General features: G+C 45.2%; 1 protein-coding gene across 1 annotated transcript in view; it reads right to left on the bottom strand.

The window, feature by feature from the left end:
- The window catches only part of LOC120980945 (receptor-type tyrosine-protein phosphatase eta-like), a 55,282-nt gene that overhangs the window by 24,653 nt on the left and 12,823 nt on the right, over positions 1 to 17,806 (bottom strand). The window contains exons 5-7 of the mRNA XM_040410339.1: positions 3,601 to 3,738; positions 1,413 to 1,614; positions 974 to 1,116 (exon numbers count right to left, since the gene is read on the bottom strand). Of these exons, the coding sequence (XP_040266273.1) occupies positions 974 to 1,116; positions 1,413 to 1,614; positions 3,601 to 3,738 (483 nt within the window). The remainder of the gene's footprint in view (positions 1 to 973; positions 1,117 to 1,412; positions 1,615 to 3,600; positions 3,739 to 17,806) is intronic.

The raw sequence follows: 17,806 nt of genomic DNA, 5'->3' as shown, positions 1-17,806 counted from the left end.
TACAGTAGTTTGCTACAATGTATCAGTCTGGAGTCCAGGCTGTTTACCTCACAGAGCTAGACTGGATACAACTGTATAAACTACACCGCAAGACTAGCTATGTTTAGGTTTACTGCCTAGGAATGTAGCCAATAGTGTCCTCATTCACTGACAGCAAGCAAAACTGAAACTTACGGCTCATGCACACAACTGTATGTATTTTGCGGTCCGCAAAAAGCTGATCCGCAAATAATAGCAACGACGTCCGTGTGCATTCCATATTTTGATATTTTGCAGAACAGCCGGCCCCTAATATAACAGTCCTATCCTTGTCCGTAATGCGGACAATAATACGACATCTTCTATCTATTTGTGGAACGGACACACGGAAATGGAGTAACTATTTTTGCGGATCCATTGAAATGAATGGTTCCGCATATGGTCCGCAAAAAAACGGAACGGACACGGAAAGAAAATACGTTCGTGTGCATGAGCCCTTAAAGTGAGTTTTTGAACTTTTTATTGATATCGTCGTAAAACAAAAGACATGCCTCCCATAGGGTTTGTCCGGGTTCAGAGATGAGCCGGCACATATCCCCTTCTTCCCCCTCTCAGTCCCTCTGACATGAGCATTTCATGCTCCCGTGCTCTCCCTTGCCCTGAGTTTATTGTGCCGAATCGCACAGGACAACGGCTTTTTCCGGTGACGTACCGGGCTCTCCTTGGGAAAGCTAGGTGGAGGCTTCCGCCTAGCAGAGAGCCCAGTGATGTCACCGGGAACACTACTAGGCAGAAGCCTCTGCCTAGCAGTGGAAAAATGTCAACAAAAAAGCCCTTGTCGATACAGCGCAGAGCAAGGGAGCGCATCGTTGCATGAAATGCTCGCATGCTCATGTCAGAGGGGCTGAGTGGGGGAAGAAAGGGATATGTCCAGGTTTAGCTCTGAATCCGGACAACACCATTAACATACAGTTCTCATGTATCTGTAATATACCTGTATTGGAAGGTCCCACAAGAGGGGCTGTAGGTAAGGAGATCGATCCAGTGTAGTTTGTGAAGGATGCTGGAGATTGTTCTTCAATGATGGTGGCTGTGCGTGGATCATACTTGATCTTGTTAAAGCCAGCGATGCTAACCCTGAAATCAAGATAATTGTAGCAATTAATGAGTTCCTCTAAAGGAGTCACAAAGCATCTAGGTTCATGTTTTATAGGTGCAGCTTGATGTTCTGCACCTCCAATATCTGTAAGAACATATCTCATGCACACCAGGGCCGGGTGCACCTGCAGCCTCCACCACCCCCCCCTGAAAACACCCACTGTCCACATTAATAATAATTTAGCAGTATTTTATTAGAACCAGAAGACTGGGAATACCAAGGTCTTTTTATCGTCCTCTGGTCTTTTAATGACATAAATATAGTGACTGAGCACCTGTACTGTAACTGAGGGTCCAGTGGTCCATTGACATAAGACTGAGTTTTTGTTCCATTACCCACACGGACAGCTATCTCATTTGACCGCTGAGATCGCAGCGTCACTGTTTTATCGATAATGTAGGTGACATAAGTGTTTGTTAGTCTGTTGTTAAAATCATTGTATGTTTTAGATAAAATCCCCCATGGTGGCCGGTTACCTAAAAGGAAAAAAAATCAAGAGTTTAGATGTACAACCTGCAAATCTCAAGTGAGCAAATGACACTATGAAACCCAGATCTGGCTTCTTTTTTCCATTTTCCCAATCTTTGTTTCCCCCAGCCTCACACACATTTTTTAACACGTTTAGTTTTTTTTATTATATGGAGTGTCATCCAAAAAAATTCTTTTTTGTATCAATTATGTTAGTAAGGAAAAACGCACAGTGTGCACTACCGATTTGCAGAAACATGATTGAACAGTCCGGTCCGGGTTTTCTTGAAAGCAGTGAAGCTCTATATAAGAGCGATCAGTTCCATATTTACATATCATTATAACCACTGAGGAAGAAACTATATGTTTCGAAATGCGTCTGGGGAATGGCGAACTTGCGGTATTGATCTATATGGTGCGTGGTGTATCATCATCATCTTATTGGAACCAGTGAAAGTTATCTCTATATCATCTTACTCACAGAGGCAGCGTAAGGCTACTTTCACACGTTTTTACTGGATCCGGCAGGGTCGGTTGTATTATCTTTAACATAGCCAAGACGGATCCGTCATGAACTCCATTGAAATTCAATGGGGAACGGATCCGTTTTCTATTGTGGCAGAGAAAACGGATCCGTCCCCATTGACTTGCATTGGGGGTAATGCCGGATCCGTCTTGCTCCGCATCCCAGGATGGAAAGCAAACTACAACATGCTGCGGTTTGCTCTCCGGTCTGGGACCACAACTAAATGCAACGGAATGCATTTGGGAGCTTTCCGTTCAGTTCAGTTTTGCCCCCATTGACAATGAATGGGGAGAAAACCAAAGCGTTTTTTTCCGGTATTGAGCCCCTATGATGTAACTCAATACCGGAAAACTTAAATGCTAGTGTGAAAGTACCCTTAAGTCAGCGTTCCTATACTCCCATTGCGCATGCGCAATTAAGTGTGTAACTGTAACCTCGCATCGCTGCGGGAGCAAAGGCGAGCGAAAACTGATATTGCTGTAATCTCCTCATATTGAAACTAAAGGAAACGGGAGAATGAGACAGCGGGAGCTGATGAGAAGTAACGCTTCCAGGTAACACATGTAACGCATGTAATGTGATGACCTGGACATTAATCTCATTACTGGCGTCCAACATTGACATCTAATATAAGGAAAGTGCGGTGGTGGGTTGTAGCCACTGAATACTGATCAGCATAAACTGTTCTCATATTAAAAGGAGGAGAAGTGGAAATTCTACCACCGTATGAACTATTGCTGGCAATATTTAAGCCATAAATAATATAGAGGTAGACTATAATTTGGTTATGACAACCCTGAACCAATAATTAAATACGCACCAATAGGGAACTCTATTTTTTATATAAATTTTTGATACCGCATTGATTACTGTTAACACTATTTGCGTGAGCTGCACAATTAGGTATAAATTAGGGACAGTAATTGTGAATTAGCTATGTTTTTATATATTTTTAATTGGGTATATGTATATAATTTAATAAATAGTATTTTTCTATTTAAGGCCTCTTTCACACTACCGTTTTTTGTTTCCGTTTTGCGGGCCGTTTTTTGCGTTCCGTATACGGAACCATTCATTTCAAGGGGATGGTGGTGCTGCATTTGAATTATTTATAAAAAAAAAACTCTCCTGAGGATAGGTCATCAATATCTGTTAACTAGACAATCCCTGTAAATTAATTAATAAGTGACAGCCATTTTTAGAATTACCAACATCTGAATCCCTAATAGTGTGACATTATTAAGCCTAAACCCCTCCACATAATGGTACAATGTTTGCATAAAACCAGTCCATTTCTGCTGCTCTTTGTAGCTGTTCGACGCTCCGGCTTATAGGGGATGGCCCTGTTTATGAGAGACCATCTATTTCCACCACACCGCTTACGAGGGCTTATGAAAACGTATTGTCTAATGCTGGTTAACACAGTACAAAATGGCTACTGAACGTTTCTCCAGAGTATAGCTCATACCATTCTTCTCTGTTGTTATAATGACAGCGTAAGCCACTATCGTCCCGTGTTTACTATCAAAAGGCAAGAAAGTAATGTCCATCGATCCACTGGATGCAGAAGGGCTGGTCTGAATTTTGTTGGGTTGATCTGGCAGTGCTGTGGGAAGATCATGCATAAAACATGGTCATTGCATTGAGAAGCTGTATAACATGTACTGTAATATGAATGGTGGGGCCAAAGACTGGGGCCTCTAGAAATCATTTAGAATAGGAACCATGGTCCCCCATTATCTCCAACCATGGTGACATCTATTCAGACTCTGTAGGAGCAATGAAAATAACCGGGCACAGCTCATGCTCAGCTGCTGCATTCAAATTCCTGACGTTCCCCATTCTAGTAATTAGTGGAGGGAACCTTTCACACTGCATCTGCAATGTCTGCCCAAGGTTTCTGTCTGGAGGTTTTTCCAACTGAAAGCTTGGGGCATGGGTTTAACATATTTCTGTGTACAGTTTGTATGGGCCCTTTGATGAGCCACATCATTACTGTCTCGACTTGCCTATCCCACTGTTGCTTGGTTCTCCAATTTTCAGTGGTCTGTCTGATCTCTAGAACCACTGTGGATTCTGCACTGTGTCCTTTCCCAATCCTTGGTAGGCTGGCATTGCCTCCTCTTGAATCAGCACTAGTTCCTTATCAGTGGGCGACTCTATTGGGTTACATTCCTACAGCCTGGTTGGTATCGTACTGTGTGTTTGACACATAGATGCCTCAGTCCCCATTGACTGCAGTGTGTAAAGGGATTAAACAACGGTCAGAGCAGAGTGTTGGCTTTGTAACACACCCAGTGCTGCCAGTGATAGAGTGAGCACAGCCTGTGCCATTACAGTGCCATAATAGTAGTACGTTGTGCGTTAACTACCGACCTACTGCAATGTACTAATACGGCACAAAGTGGTTAAAATTGTTCCAGTTGCAAAATTGTTCTGTTTCAATTATCTTACAGAGAAATTTAATATTTAATTGAGGAATAAACCAGTTAAAGGGGTTATCCAACCCAGGGTTGGATATACAGCCTGTGCAGTCAGTTCGGCTACACAGGGGCCCAGTTTGGGAAGGGGCCCTAGTGCAGCTTCTGCGGCAGGGCAGCGGGAGATGAACGCTTCCATTGTGGAAGTGCTCCTCTCTATATTCATCTGTATTGTCGTCCTCAGGACGGTGATACAGATGATTGCTGCGACGGGGCAGGGGAGAGGCGTCTCCCTTCCCTGTTCCTCTGATAGGCTATAGGCACTAGATCTGCAGCCTATCAGAGGCTGGTGCAGGTGGCACGACGATGTCATCGCACCACCTGAGCCGTACAGTGTGGGACACAGGCCGGAAGAGGTCTCCATCACATCCCCGAAAGCAGCATAGAGGTAAGTATGTGAGTTAATTTTTTTTCATTTACCCTATGCTGTTGCCCAGTATGGGAAAGGGGGAGAGGAGCACTATGGGGGCATCTTTTGGGAGCCCTATCTTATATACTGCCACACATGGGGGCACTATGCAGAAGGCGGGGAGCACTATGGGGGCATATCTTATATACTGGCAGACATGGGTGGCACTAAGGAGAAGGGGGGAGGAGAAGAGCACTATGGGGCATCTACTGGGGGTCACTATGGAGATGTGGAGGAGAGGAGCACTATGGGCATCTACTGGGGGCATTATATATTGTCACACATGGGGACACTATGGAGAAGTAGGGGAGAAGAGCACTATGGGGCATCTACTGGGGGGGCATTATATACTGTCACACATGGGAAGCACCATAGAGATGTGGGGGAGGGAAGCACTATTGGGGCATTATACAGGCATATACTGGCTCTACTGGGGGCACTAAGAGGAGGTATTTTTTATAGTGCCACACAACAGGGCATTTTGTATGTACTGGCGCACATTATGAGGGGACATTTTACTACTGTCACACATTATAAAGAGAATTAATACTATTGGGGCATTATGGTGGGCTTTATTATAGTTGGGGGACTATGAGGAACATGAATACTAGTATGGGCACTATGGGAGAATTATTACTTCTAGATTACAGTGGGGACATTATTACTGTAGGGGCACTATTACTACTATGTGCACTCTGGCAGATAATTATTTTTATTGGTGGGATTTTGGGGAGCACTATTACTGGGGGGGGGGGGCACCCTGGCACTGTATCGTCTTAGCACGATTCTTTTTGGGGAACATTATGTTTACACTATTACACTGTTTACACTATAACGCAAAGTTATTTTTTAGGGCACTGTGTGCCAATAATTATTGAAGGGGGCACTATCTGTGTGGTACTAGTATTTTCAGGGGGACTGTTTCTGCAGTATAGTCTGATAGGGAGCGCAGCGGGCACAGTATTGGGGGTGTCACAATGGGGTTTTAAGAAGGTGAGAGGATGATGGAAAACTAGAAAACTAAGATGTCTGTCTGTCAAACTCTGCAGAGGGAAGAGACTGCTGAAAGAAATCATCATGGTGGTCTGGTCGGAAAGAAGAAGAAGACAGAGAACATCTACATCAAAGGAGACGTAAGAGGTGTGTGGTGTTGTATTAGGCTACTTTCACATATGCTCTCTGCTGTCTGTTTCCACCCCTAATCCAACCCCTATAATGCCCCCCAAAATACCCACGCCTCTCATACTGGTCATACTTGTCCTGCTCCCCGGCACCCGCATCGCTTCTGATGCCCGCACAACTGCCGCAGCATCTCCCAGTCGCGCAGATCAAAACTTTTGGCGATGGAGGCAGCCAATAGCAGGCCACAACAGGAACGAGCCTCCCTACCGTCACCATGCGAGCATCAGCACCGACGCAGATGCCGGGATAAGTATGACCAGTATGAGGGACCCAGGCATTTTGGGGGGGCATTATAGTAGCTGGACAACCCATTTAAGGGATTAATCTTTTGAAAGGCATCGTTTATGCACTTTTTACAAACTGTACACAAATCAGATTTACAAAGTGTGTACTTACCTGTGCAGGTAGATAGTGACACCGGGTCTGATTCAGTGATGTCATCGGCAGCTCTCGTATACACCATAAATGTATATGTTTCTCCGGGGATCAGATTAGTTATTGTCGCTGATTCACTTCTCACTATTGTATCATTTATCATTACTGATGATGAGGTGAGATTGGTCTGAACTCTGTAGCTGTAAGACGTCTGATACTCATCAGGTTTACTCCACGTCAGAGACACAGAAGATGAGGTCACATCACTGATCCGCAGAGAATTTACCGGCATCTGTTCTGAAATAAAAGTACAAACATTCAGTGTCGATACATGTAAGTGTTCTGCGGATCCGCAAAACACGGACACTGGCAATGTGCATTCTGCAATTTGCGGACCGCACATCGCCGGCACTATAATAGAAAATGTCTAATCTTGTCCGCAATTGCGGACAAGAATAGGACATGTTCTATTGTTTTGCGGAAACGGAAGCACGGATGCGGAAGTGCGGATCCGCAAATGCGGATGCGGACAGCACATTTCGGCTCCATTGAAAATAAATAGGTCTGCACCTGTTCCGCAAAATTGCGGAACCGATGCGGACCCATTTTGCGGACGTGTGAATGGACCCTAAAACTTGCAGTGTGCTCAACACCTGAAAATCCAGAGTTGTAATTAGAGCCTGGAGACCAAACTGCAGCCACATCACTTAGGGAGACTATGGACTATTTTACACAGGCAAGTTAAACATCACTACATCTAGGATAATATGTCTGTTAAACAAATTCTAAGGTGTTTATGTGGCTATTCACAAGGGAACATCAAATAATGTGTTTGGAAAAAGCAGCATGCACTACTTTAATCTATTCTGGGGATAGAAAACACTCATTGAAGTTTTGGGTGGGTGTTTAAAATATGGATCCAGCCCTTTATTACTGTATTTGTATATTATCAATATTGCGTCTGTATGTCAGCTGCATTGCTTCCATATTTCAAAGGGGAAGTTTTATCTAATTGCATTTCCTCCTGGACAGCCCATCGTATTTTAATGCCTTGTTCACGTCTGTGTTGGAGGCTCCATTTGGGACCTCCAGTCGCAGATTTCATTAAATAGAGTGGAAAAAAAGCTCTGTATGTGGGACTTTATTCTCTGCTACAAATGGTCAGTCAATGGGATCTGTTTAGAGTAGATTACTCTGAGAAACACATGAAAATTCAACATATGCTCCTAGCTTGTCTTATTAACAGACTCTACTATTTGAAAATCCTTTCCTCTACCCTTTCCTTTCCATTACTCTGCTCCATCTCCATTTTCTCTGTAGTATTCCTCACATCATGTCACATTTTAGGAAAAGTTGCAAACAGTCATGAGAGAACCTACTTGTATAGACAGATGTGCTGACAGGAGAACTCGGATACCCCCGGACTCCGACTGTGACCACAGTGATGCTGTAATTAGTCCCTGAGGTCAGCTTCTGAAGGGTGACATTTGTTGCGTTGCTCGTCACAATTATGTTAGTTGATGGGAACATCCCATAGCTTATATTATATGACTTAGTCACACCGATCATATTTACTGGCTCTGTCCAAGATAATGTCAGATTCTTAGTTTCGATGCTGATAAAGGATAACTTTCCAGGTTCAGTTGGATCTGCACAAACAACAACAATACAGACAGGTGAGAACATATACAGTACATGATGTATACGGGAAAAGTGACTGTAACAGAGGTGAAGGATGATGATAAGGGTCACCATTGAGCAGATCCTGATGATACTCACATGTGGCCTCTGTCACTGGAGCAGACATCTGGCTGCAGCTCCCACTGACTGTCTGTACGGTGACTGTATATTCTCTTCCGGGCAGTAATCCTGTGAAAGTCACTTGTGTAGTATTAATTGATACAGTCTTATTCACGGCTCCTGTTAGACTGACGGTATAATTATCCACTTTTCCTGCTGGTTTTGTCCATGTGGCTCCAAGAAAATCAACCGACTTGGAATTGGTCAGTGAGAGGCTGGAAACTTGTGCAGGAACTGAGAATATCACAAATCACAGACTGGTTAGTTATGCAAAACTTCAAGGAGTTAGCACCTATTGAAATAGCTAACATACACTAAAGTGCCATGCACAATGCTATTCTATAGACCTCACCAATTCAATGTACACAACCAAAAAATGATATAAGAAATATATTCTTAATACATACAAGAAAAGTATACATATACAATGGCAGATAAAAAACACAGGACAAAATGGGACCTCATACCTTACAAGACACAAAATAAGATCTACTGCTATCCTCCTACTGAATACTAGGACAGATGATTAAACCACCACTTATATGACTTGAGTCAAAAAGATTAGATATACCAAACGCCTACAGCATACTACATTAAAGTGCAACACCACAATATGGTAACAAGAGTGTAGTATACGGGAGTTGTAATACCCGTTACTACCAAAGGTCACTTGGTGTGCTGTCGTCCCTCCTAATTATGGGAAGTTGCTTTATGTCAGTTTTATAAAATGTAATGTAATGTGTGTATTTTCCTGTCACTGAAACTTGCACTTACAGGCCTGCTAGGGGTGTCATTCCTACTTCTAGTCCATAGAGGGAGCTAGGGAGCCCTAGTTTATATAAGGCCAGACCAGGAAGTGCAGGGAGAGACGGAGTCTAGTTTCAGTAAGCTACAGTTGGAGATTAGACTATGTCTGAGACAAGTCCAGGCCTGAAGCCTGCTGTTCAGGTGAAGATTCCCTCCTGAATACCCATATGCAGAAGCAGGAACATCTTAGCCTAAGGGCCTGAGGAACCATTCAGAAGCTAGGAGAGACTGAGGCAAAGATCAGAGGAGCAAGAGGTACTAAGAAAGACAGAGGAGGTACTTATCTAAGCCCAAATCAAGGATATAAAGCCAGACTTAGGTTAATGGGCCTTGGTGAAGAATTGCTACATTCCAGGATCAGACAGAGTTAGAGTGCAAGCTCCTTTGCTGCAAATCCTGTGTTCAACACTCTGTAATAACCCTGCTGTACTGTATTGCCTGCATCGACCGAATTGCAAAATCGACTGTATGCTGAGGAACTGCGTTTCCAATATTGTCTCTGCCTGCAAACTACTAAAGTTGAAGTTCTGTTTAAGACTACGTTTCCTCAATTTATTCCTGCATCCGCAAACGGCGTGCCACCGTTTACTTGGCACTGGCGTCACGAACTATTCCCTACCTATACCTGCCCTTGCAGAGAGTCAGCTGTACCAGGTTAGTGTATATTGCACTACTACACTCAGAAATACCTACTGCACAACTTGAGTACGCTGCACCTCTCTTTTGGCGTCACGAACAGGATACGCACGCTTTCTAGTGCAAGAAGCGTGAACTTTGTGCCTTATACAGTTGCCCTGTGACCAAAGTGACAATTTTCCTGTTTTATTCAAGTGGACTTTGTGGACTGAAAATAGTACCCAAAGTGTTCCAAAAACCTCTAAAAAGCGCTGTGCAGGGTTGCGCTACCCAGAGGAAGAAAATCGCCGCATTGGATTGTGGTTTTGTGGACTTTAAACATTCCTGCTTGCTGTCAGTGAACAGACAGCGTTTGTACCTAAAGATGGCCGCTGAGCTGGCTGAATTTACTGCTGCGTCACCTTCATCCCGAAAAGGCGGGAAAAATTGGCGCCTTTCTGAGGAAAAGGCGGGAAGAAGGTCAAGGGCAGGCGCCACGGCTTATCTGGACATTTGCATGTCTGCCAGCATGGACACCGCCTTCCCTATATTGAGATACCTGGGGGGCGGCTCCCCAGTGCAATGGGAGGAGCTGGCTACTCTAATTGACGCGACCCTATCGCTCTCCTCAGTAGGATCGAGCATGTTGGATTGTGAGCAGAGTGTTGCTGCAGCGTCCGCACCTATGATTGGAAAAATGACCGACACCGGTGTAGAGCCAGAGGAGGCTCCACCGGCCTACGCTCCGGGACCGGAGCAACCTGCCTGCCGCACCAGGGAGAAAGAACCCGAGCCCTACTATGGCTCATGGAGGGACTTTTTTCAGCCATCGTTTAAATGGTCGTCCCTGATGGCGGAGATTCGGGAGGCCGCTATCAAGCGGAATACCAAGACAAAGATCGTGTATGAGGAGCTAACCAAGACCATACATGAAAGACACACGCACACCCAACCCCGCCTGGAAAGGAGAAAGGGAGTGGTGCTGTCGTTTGACAAATCCCGTGGCTACGGGTTTATTCAGGACTATCTTACTGGCAGAGACCTCTATGTCAATCGAAGGTCTGTCAAGAGAGACTACCTCCCTTCGTACCAGCACAGCCTCCGCGAGGGAGAGGAAGTGGAGTACACCCCTGCCGAGGGCCTGCGAGGCCCCTATGCGACTGCTGTGACCCGTCCGAAGCGAGGACCTGAGGATTGGGAGGCAGAAGAAGAAGACCACTCTGGCTGCGAGCGAGAACCGGAACGCTCTCCAGAGCCGGCCCATCACGCCTTTCAGGAGCGGAGCTCCTTCATCGGGCCGAACGTCTTCTGGCAGCCAACCGTGTTGGAGAAATGGGTGAGTCCCTACCCTTCCCCCGAGCTGCCACGTCGGGAGAAGACACTATCTGAGCTGGAGCAGCAAAGAGGATTGAGTGCTACCTTCCAGAACATCCGGATGGGACGGAGACCTGAGGCAAGTCCAGAACCTGAAGAGGCCGAGTCTGCATCAGCGGTGACTGTACCTGCGCCGGCGGCGCCAGCAGAGAACAGCGACTCCGACACCGAGAGTATTGGTGAGCAGATCGTCCGGCTGGAGGAGAAGTTGCGGGAGTTGCGTAAGACCTACACCGCCAGGATCCAGACGCCGCCGAAGAAGGATGAGGTAAGGGTGCCTGTCACCACCCGCCGACCGCCTTCTGTTGTCACCGCTCCATCAGTGCCCCAGACCGGACCCGCGATTGCTGTGAATTGCTGCACCCAGAGCACCGGACCGCTTGCTGCGGCGGTACCAAGTATGTCACACCCTGCAGTGATTATGCCAGGGCCGGCACGGCCCACCAGAGGGTTCACCCCTAGGCCTATGGGGCCAATACCTATTAGGGGCCCCTTTACCCTGCAGCTACCCCCTGATACAGTCATGTGGGCCCATCCTCCTGTAGAGGAATACTACAGAAGATACCTCCCTGCAGAGCCAAGTAGCTACAATATGCCACTGTGATCAGCCTGCTAGGCCCTTGATTTATTTCTTCAGAAGGTGATGTTAACCCTTCCAGGACAGGAGTCCTATGTTGCTGGCCCTTTGTTGCAACTGCCAGTTTGTCCACGGCCCAGTGGTAGGTGTTGACCACTGAAATCATAAAGTCAGCAAGGCCACGTTTGTTTCCAGGACCTCCTGCCTGCTTTTGTTACCCCACACCAAGTTGTGCCTGTTCCTTTGTTGCACCTTTTACCCTTCACCCCCTTTTCAGGTTGATCAGGGGTTTTACAGCACTTTTCTTGCTGTCCATTTTATTGTGCAATCTGTTACTAAGGAACCGTGCCCGGAGACAGACTCAAAAGTACCTGAGCCTCTGAGATTCTTATTCTTTTAAAAGTATTGTGCCCAGAGATGGACTCCACCGCATGAGAGCCTCTGTGATTTAATAAGAAATAACCTGGGTACGGACTCATGTTTGTTATTTGAGCCTCCAAGAACTTTTATACCGTTTTCTACTGTTTTATCATGGACTTATTCATTGTCATGGACTATCCTGGTTATAATGTTACGCTGTGCCAGGTCAGCGCCCCCGTTCCATTCACTATCCTGAGAGAAGAGAACGACGCCCCTTGTCACTACCCTTCACTTTTGCCAATTGGACCTGATGTAATTGTAAATGCAGATGAATTACATGTATGAAGCCTGCATGTCTCTATTTTCTATTTCAGGTAGAGATTCCAGTTGGGCGACCCATGATGGAGTACGAGGTCGTACTCAGCTTAAAGCAGTGGGGTATGTAGTATACGGGAGTTGTAATACCCGTTACTACCAAAGGTCACTTGGTGTGCTGTCGTCCCTCCTAATTATGGGAAGTTGCTTTATGTCAGTTTTATAAAATGTAATGTAATGTGTGTATTTTCCTGTCACTGAAACTTGCACTTACAGGCCTGCTAGGGGTGTCATTCCTACTTCTAGTCCATAGAGGGAGCTAGGGAGCCCTAGTTTATATAAGGCCAGACCAGGAAGTGCAGGGAGAGACGGAGTCTAGTTTCAGTAAGCTACAGTTGGAGATTAGACTATGTCTGAGACAAGTCCAGGCCTGAAGCCTGCTGTTCAGGAGAAGATTCCCTCCTGAATACCCATATGCAGAAGCAGGAACATCTTAGCCTAAGGGCCTGAGGAACCATTCAGAAGCTAGGAGAGACTGAGGCAAAGATCAGAGGAGCAAGAGGTACTAAGAAAGACAGAGGAGGTACTTATCTAAGCCCAAATCAAGGATATAAAGCCAGACTTAGGTTAATGGGCCTTGGTGAAGAATTGCTACATTCCAGGATCAGACAGAGTTAGAGTGCAAGCTCCTTTGCTGCAAATCCTGTGTTCAACACTCTGTAATAACCCTGCTGTACTGTATTGCCTGCATCGACCGAATTGCAAAATCGACTGTATGCTGAGGAACTGCGTTTCCAATATTGTCTCTGCCTGCAAACTACTAAAGTTGAAGTTCTGTTTAAGACTACGTTTCCTCAATTTATTCCTGCATCCGCAAACGGCGTGCCACCGTTTACTTGGCACTGGCGTCACGAACTATTCCCTACCTATACCTGCCCTTGCAGAGAGTCAGCTGTACCAGGTTAGTGTATATTGCACTACTACACTCAGAAATACCTACTGCACAACTTGAGTACGCTGCAAGAGGATAAAACGTGAGTAATAAGGTATACTAACCAGGCAGAATCCTAAAACCCCCGACGCACGTTTCGCGTTAGCTTCCTCAGGGGATGTTGAATTGGTGAGGACTTCAAGGGGTTAACCAAGTATTTAAACTTGACAACCTATTCGTGTCTGCGGTGCCAGTGTCACTTTATGGCTGGGGCTACAGTGTGACATGATTTGTATGACACAAAGATCACGTAATCGCATTGCACGTCGAATCTAATGATTGTCAGTGGGGTCACCATGCGACACTGATGTGACAGTTGCACAGAATGCCACACAGTTGGATTTTTGGCTGCAGGTTGGAGATCGCGCGTGACTTTGCCCTCACAGATCACAATGCAACTGTGACCGGCCTAAGACCTGCCTGTCTTTTTACTGCCAAATCACTTTTCTGAGACTTACTATACTGCCTAACAACCTTAGCTTAAAGGGAAATGGAACGTGACAGGATATAAATGTCTCTGCCATGTTTTAAAAAAAGAAAAAATAAAGGAAAGTTTTCATGAGTTGGCATACTCTGAACACATTGGTATTACCTGTGCAGGTAGATAGTGACACCGGGTCTGATTCAGTGATGTCATCGGCAGCTCTCGTATACACCATGAATGTATATGTTTCTCCGGGGATCAGATTCGTTATTGTCGCTGATTCACTTCTCACTATTGTATTATTCATCATTACTGATGATGAGGTGACATTGGTCTGGACTCTGTAGCTGAAAGACGTCTGATACTCATCAGGTTTACTCCACGTCACAGACACAGAAGACGAGGTCACATCACTGATCTGCAGAGAATTTACCGACATCGGTTCTGAAATAAAGAAAGTACAAACATTCAGTGTCGATACTGTGAGGGGTAGCTTTCTTTCAGGGGATCATCCTCACAGATACGGCTTCAGGACACCAGGTTTCAGGTCCAAACAGTGCATTTATTGTGGAACACCAGCAAAAACAAAACAATAAACACTCGCCCATCCAGGCTCTAACTGAACACAATATTCCTGACTCACCTAAGTCACAGTTCACACCCTGTGATCACATGCGGCTTTCTCAGCCAATGTCCCACAGCCCCCTGGCTGTACAGAGCACAGTACGCCCACTGTCTCCAGTCCAGCGTCTCTTGTGGGGGATTGGGTCTCAGTAGTCCACCTGACTATGGCCCTGCGAGCCTCCCAGGCATCGCTTTGTCCCCCAACTCCAGGCTATCTCCCAGCCTTGTGGTCCCTCAGCCTTGCCCAGCTGAGCCCACACTGACAGAGCCTCCAGGCCTCTGTCCACAGGTAACACACTCCCCCCCCCCTCCCCTTCCCCCCAAGCCTTGCATTGGGGACTTATTTCTCTGCTGAAAAAGCAGACTCCTGAACAGAAACTGAACTGACCCCATTATAGTCAATGGAATTACAGGGAGTGCAGAATTATTAGGCAAATTGTATTTTTGAGGATTAATTTTATTATTGAACAACAACCATGTTCTCAATGAACCCAAAAAACTCATTAATATCAAAGCTGAATATTTTTGGAAGTAGTTTTTAGTTTGTTTTTAGTTTTAGCTATTTTAGGGGGATATCTATGTGTGCAGGTGACTATTACTGTGCATAATTATTAGGCAACTTAATAAAAAACAAATATATACCCATTTCAATTATTTATTTTTACCAGTGAAACCAATATAACATCTCAACATTCACAAATATACATTTCTGACATTCAAAAACAAAACAAAAACAAATCAGTGACCAATATAGCCACCTTTCTTTGCAAGGACACTCAAAAGCCTGCCATCCATGGATTCTGTCATTGTTTTGATCTGTTCACCATCAACATTGCGTGCAGCAGCAACCACAGCCTCCCAGACACTGTTCAGAGAGGTGTACTGTTTTCCCTCCTTGTAAATCTCACATTTGATGATGGACCACAGGTTCTCAATGGTGTTCAGATCAGGTGAACAAGGAGGCCATGTCATTAGATTTTCTTCTTTTATACCCTTTCTTGCCAGCCACGCTGTGGAGTACTTGGACGCGTGTGATGGAGCATTGTCCTGCATGAAAATCATGTTTTTCTTGAAGGATGCAGACTTCTTCCTGTACCACTGCTTGAAGAAGGTGTCTTCCAGAAACTGGCAGTAAGACTGAGAGTTGAGCTTGACTCCATCCTCAACCCGAAAAGGCCCTACAAGCTCATCTTTGATGATACCAGCCCAAACCAGTACTCCACCTCCACCTTGCTGGCGTCTGAGTCGGACTGGAGCTCTCTGCCCTTTACCAATCCAGCCACGGGCCCATCCATCTGGCCCATCAAGACTCACTCTCATTTCATCAGTCCATAAAACCTTAGAAAAATCAGTCTTGAGATATTTCTTGGCCCAGTCTTGACGTTTCAGCTTGTGTGTCTTGTTCAGTGGTGGTCGTCTTTCAGCCTTTCTTACCTTGGCCATGTCTCTGAGTATTGCACACCTTGTGCTTTTGGGCACTCCAGTGATGTTGCAGCTCTGAAATATGGCCAAACTGGTGGCAAGTGGCATCTTGGCAGCTGCACGCTTGACTTTTCTCAGTTCATGGGCAGTTATTTTGCGCCTTGGTTTTTCCACACGCTTCTTGCGACCCTGTTGACTATTTTGAATGAAACGCTTGATTCTTCGATGATCACGCTTCAGAAGCTTTGCAATTTTAAGAGTGCTGCATCCCTCTGCAAGATATCTCACTATTTTTGACTTTTCTGAGCCTGTCAAGTCCTTCTTTTGACCCATTTTGCCAAAGGAAAGGAAGTTGCCTAATAATTATGCACACCTGATATAGGGTGCTGATGTCATTAGACCACACCCCTTCTCATTACAGAGATGCACATCACCTAATATGCTTAATTGGTAGTAGGCTTTGGAGCCTATACAGCTTGGAGTAAGACAACATGCATAAAGAGGATGATGTGGTCAAAATACTCATTTGCCTAATAATTCTGCACGCAGTGTAGTTTGGTTCCAGTCAGGTGAGTTATGTGCAAAATCCTGAGGATAGGTCATCAATGTAAATCCTGGCAAATCCCTTTAAGCAATAACGTTCAACATATGCTCCTAGCTTGTCTTATTAACAGACTCTACTTTTCATGAAAACTCTTTCATAATCCTTTCCTCTACCCTTTCCTTTCCATTACTCTGCTCCATCTCCATTTTCTCTGTAGTATTCCTCATGTCATGTCACATTTTATGAAAAGTTGCAAACAGTCATGAGAGAACCTACTTGTATAGACAGATGTGCTGACAGGAGAACTCGGATACCCCCGGACTCCGACTGTGACCACAGTAATGCTGTAATTAGTCCCTGAGGTCAGCTTCTGAAGGGTGACATTTGTTGCGTTGCTTGTCGCAGTTATGTTAGTTGATGGGAACATCCCATAGCTTATATTATATGACTTAGTCACACCGGTCATATTTACTGGCTCTGTCCAAGATAACGTCAGATTCTTAGTTCCGATGCTGATAAAGGATAACTTTCCAGGTTGGGTTGGATCTGCACAAACAACAATAATACAGACAGGTGAGAACATATACAGCACATGACGTATACGGGAAAAGTGACTGTAACAGAGGTGAAGGATGATGATAAGAGTCACCATTGAGCAGATCCTGATGATACTCACATGTGGCCTCTGTCACTGGAGCAGACATCTGGCTGCAGCTCCCACTGAGTGTCTGTACGGTGACTGTATATTCTCTTCCGGGCAGTAATCCTGTGAAATTCACTTGTGTAGTACTAGTTGCTGTTGTCTTATTCCTGGCTCCTGTTAGACTGACGCTATAATTATCCAATTTCCCTGCTGGTTTTGTCCATGTGGCTCCAAGAAAATCAACCGACTTGGAATTGGTCAGTGAGAGGCTGGAAACTTGTCCAGGAACTGAGAATATCACAAATCATAGACTGGTTAAGCCACATTTACAAGGCCTGCAGTTCGGGCTGATTATCTAGAAAGAATGTTCCTACGAACGCTTGTTCCTGATAATCAGCCTTTGTAAAGGTGCACAAATGACCCGATGAACAAGCGTTTAGCTCGTAGGTGCAGACACCTTAATACTTGTTCCTGGGCAGCAGATCGTGCTGTCTAAACAGCACTCTGCTGTCCAGGAACAATGATTTTGTATGGGGATGAGTGATAGCAGCAAGGGTTGCTTGTCCTCATACTGTGGAGGTGATTGCTCTATCTAAATGCAGGGCCTCAACCTCCTCTTAACAAGCAGCCAATTGTCTGGAAGTCATTCCTAATTAACAACAAATCGGCTGTTCCTCACAGCATCTAAATGAACCTTTAGTTATGCAACACTGAAAGGAGTTTTACAAGTAT

The sequence above is a fragment of the Bufo bufo genome, chromosome 10, assembly GCF_905171765.1.
Source record: "Bufo bufo chromosome 10, aBufBuf1.1, whole genome shotgun sequence".
NCBI classification, from domain to species: Eukaryota; Metazoa; Chordata; class Amphibia; order Anura; family Bufonidae; genus Bufo; species Bufo bufo.
Note: the sequence above shows the minus strand (reverse complement) of the source record. Positions and strands in the feature narration are given on the sequence as shown.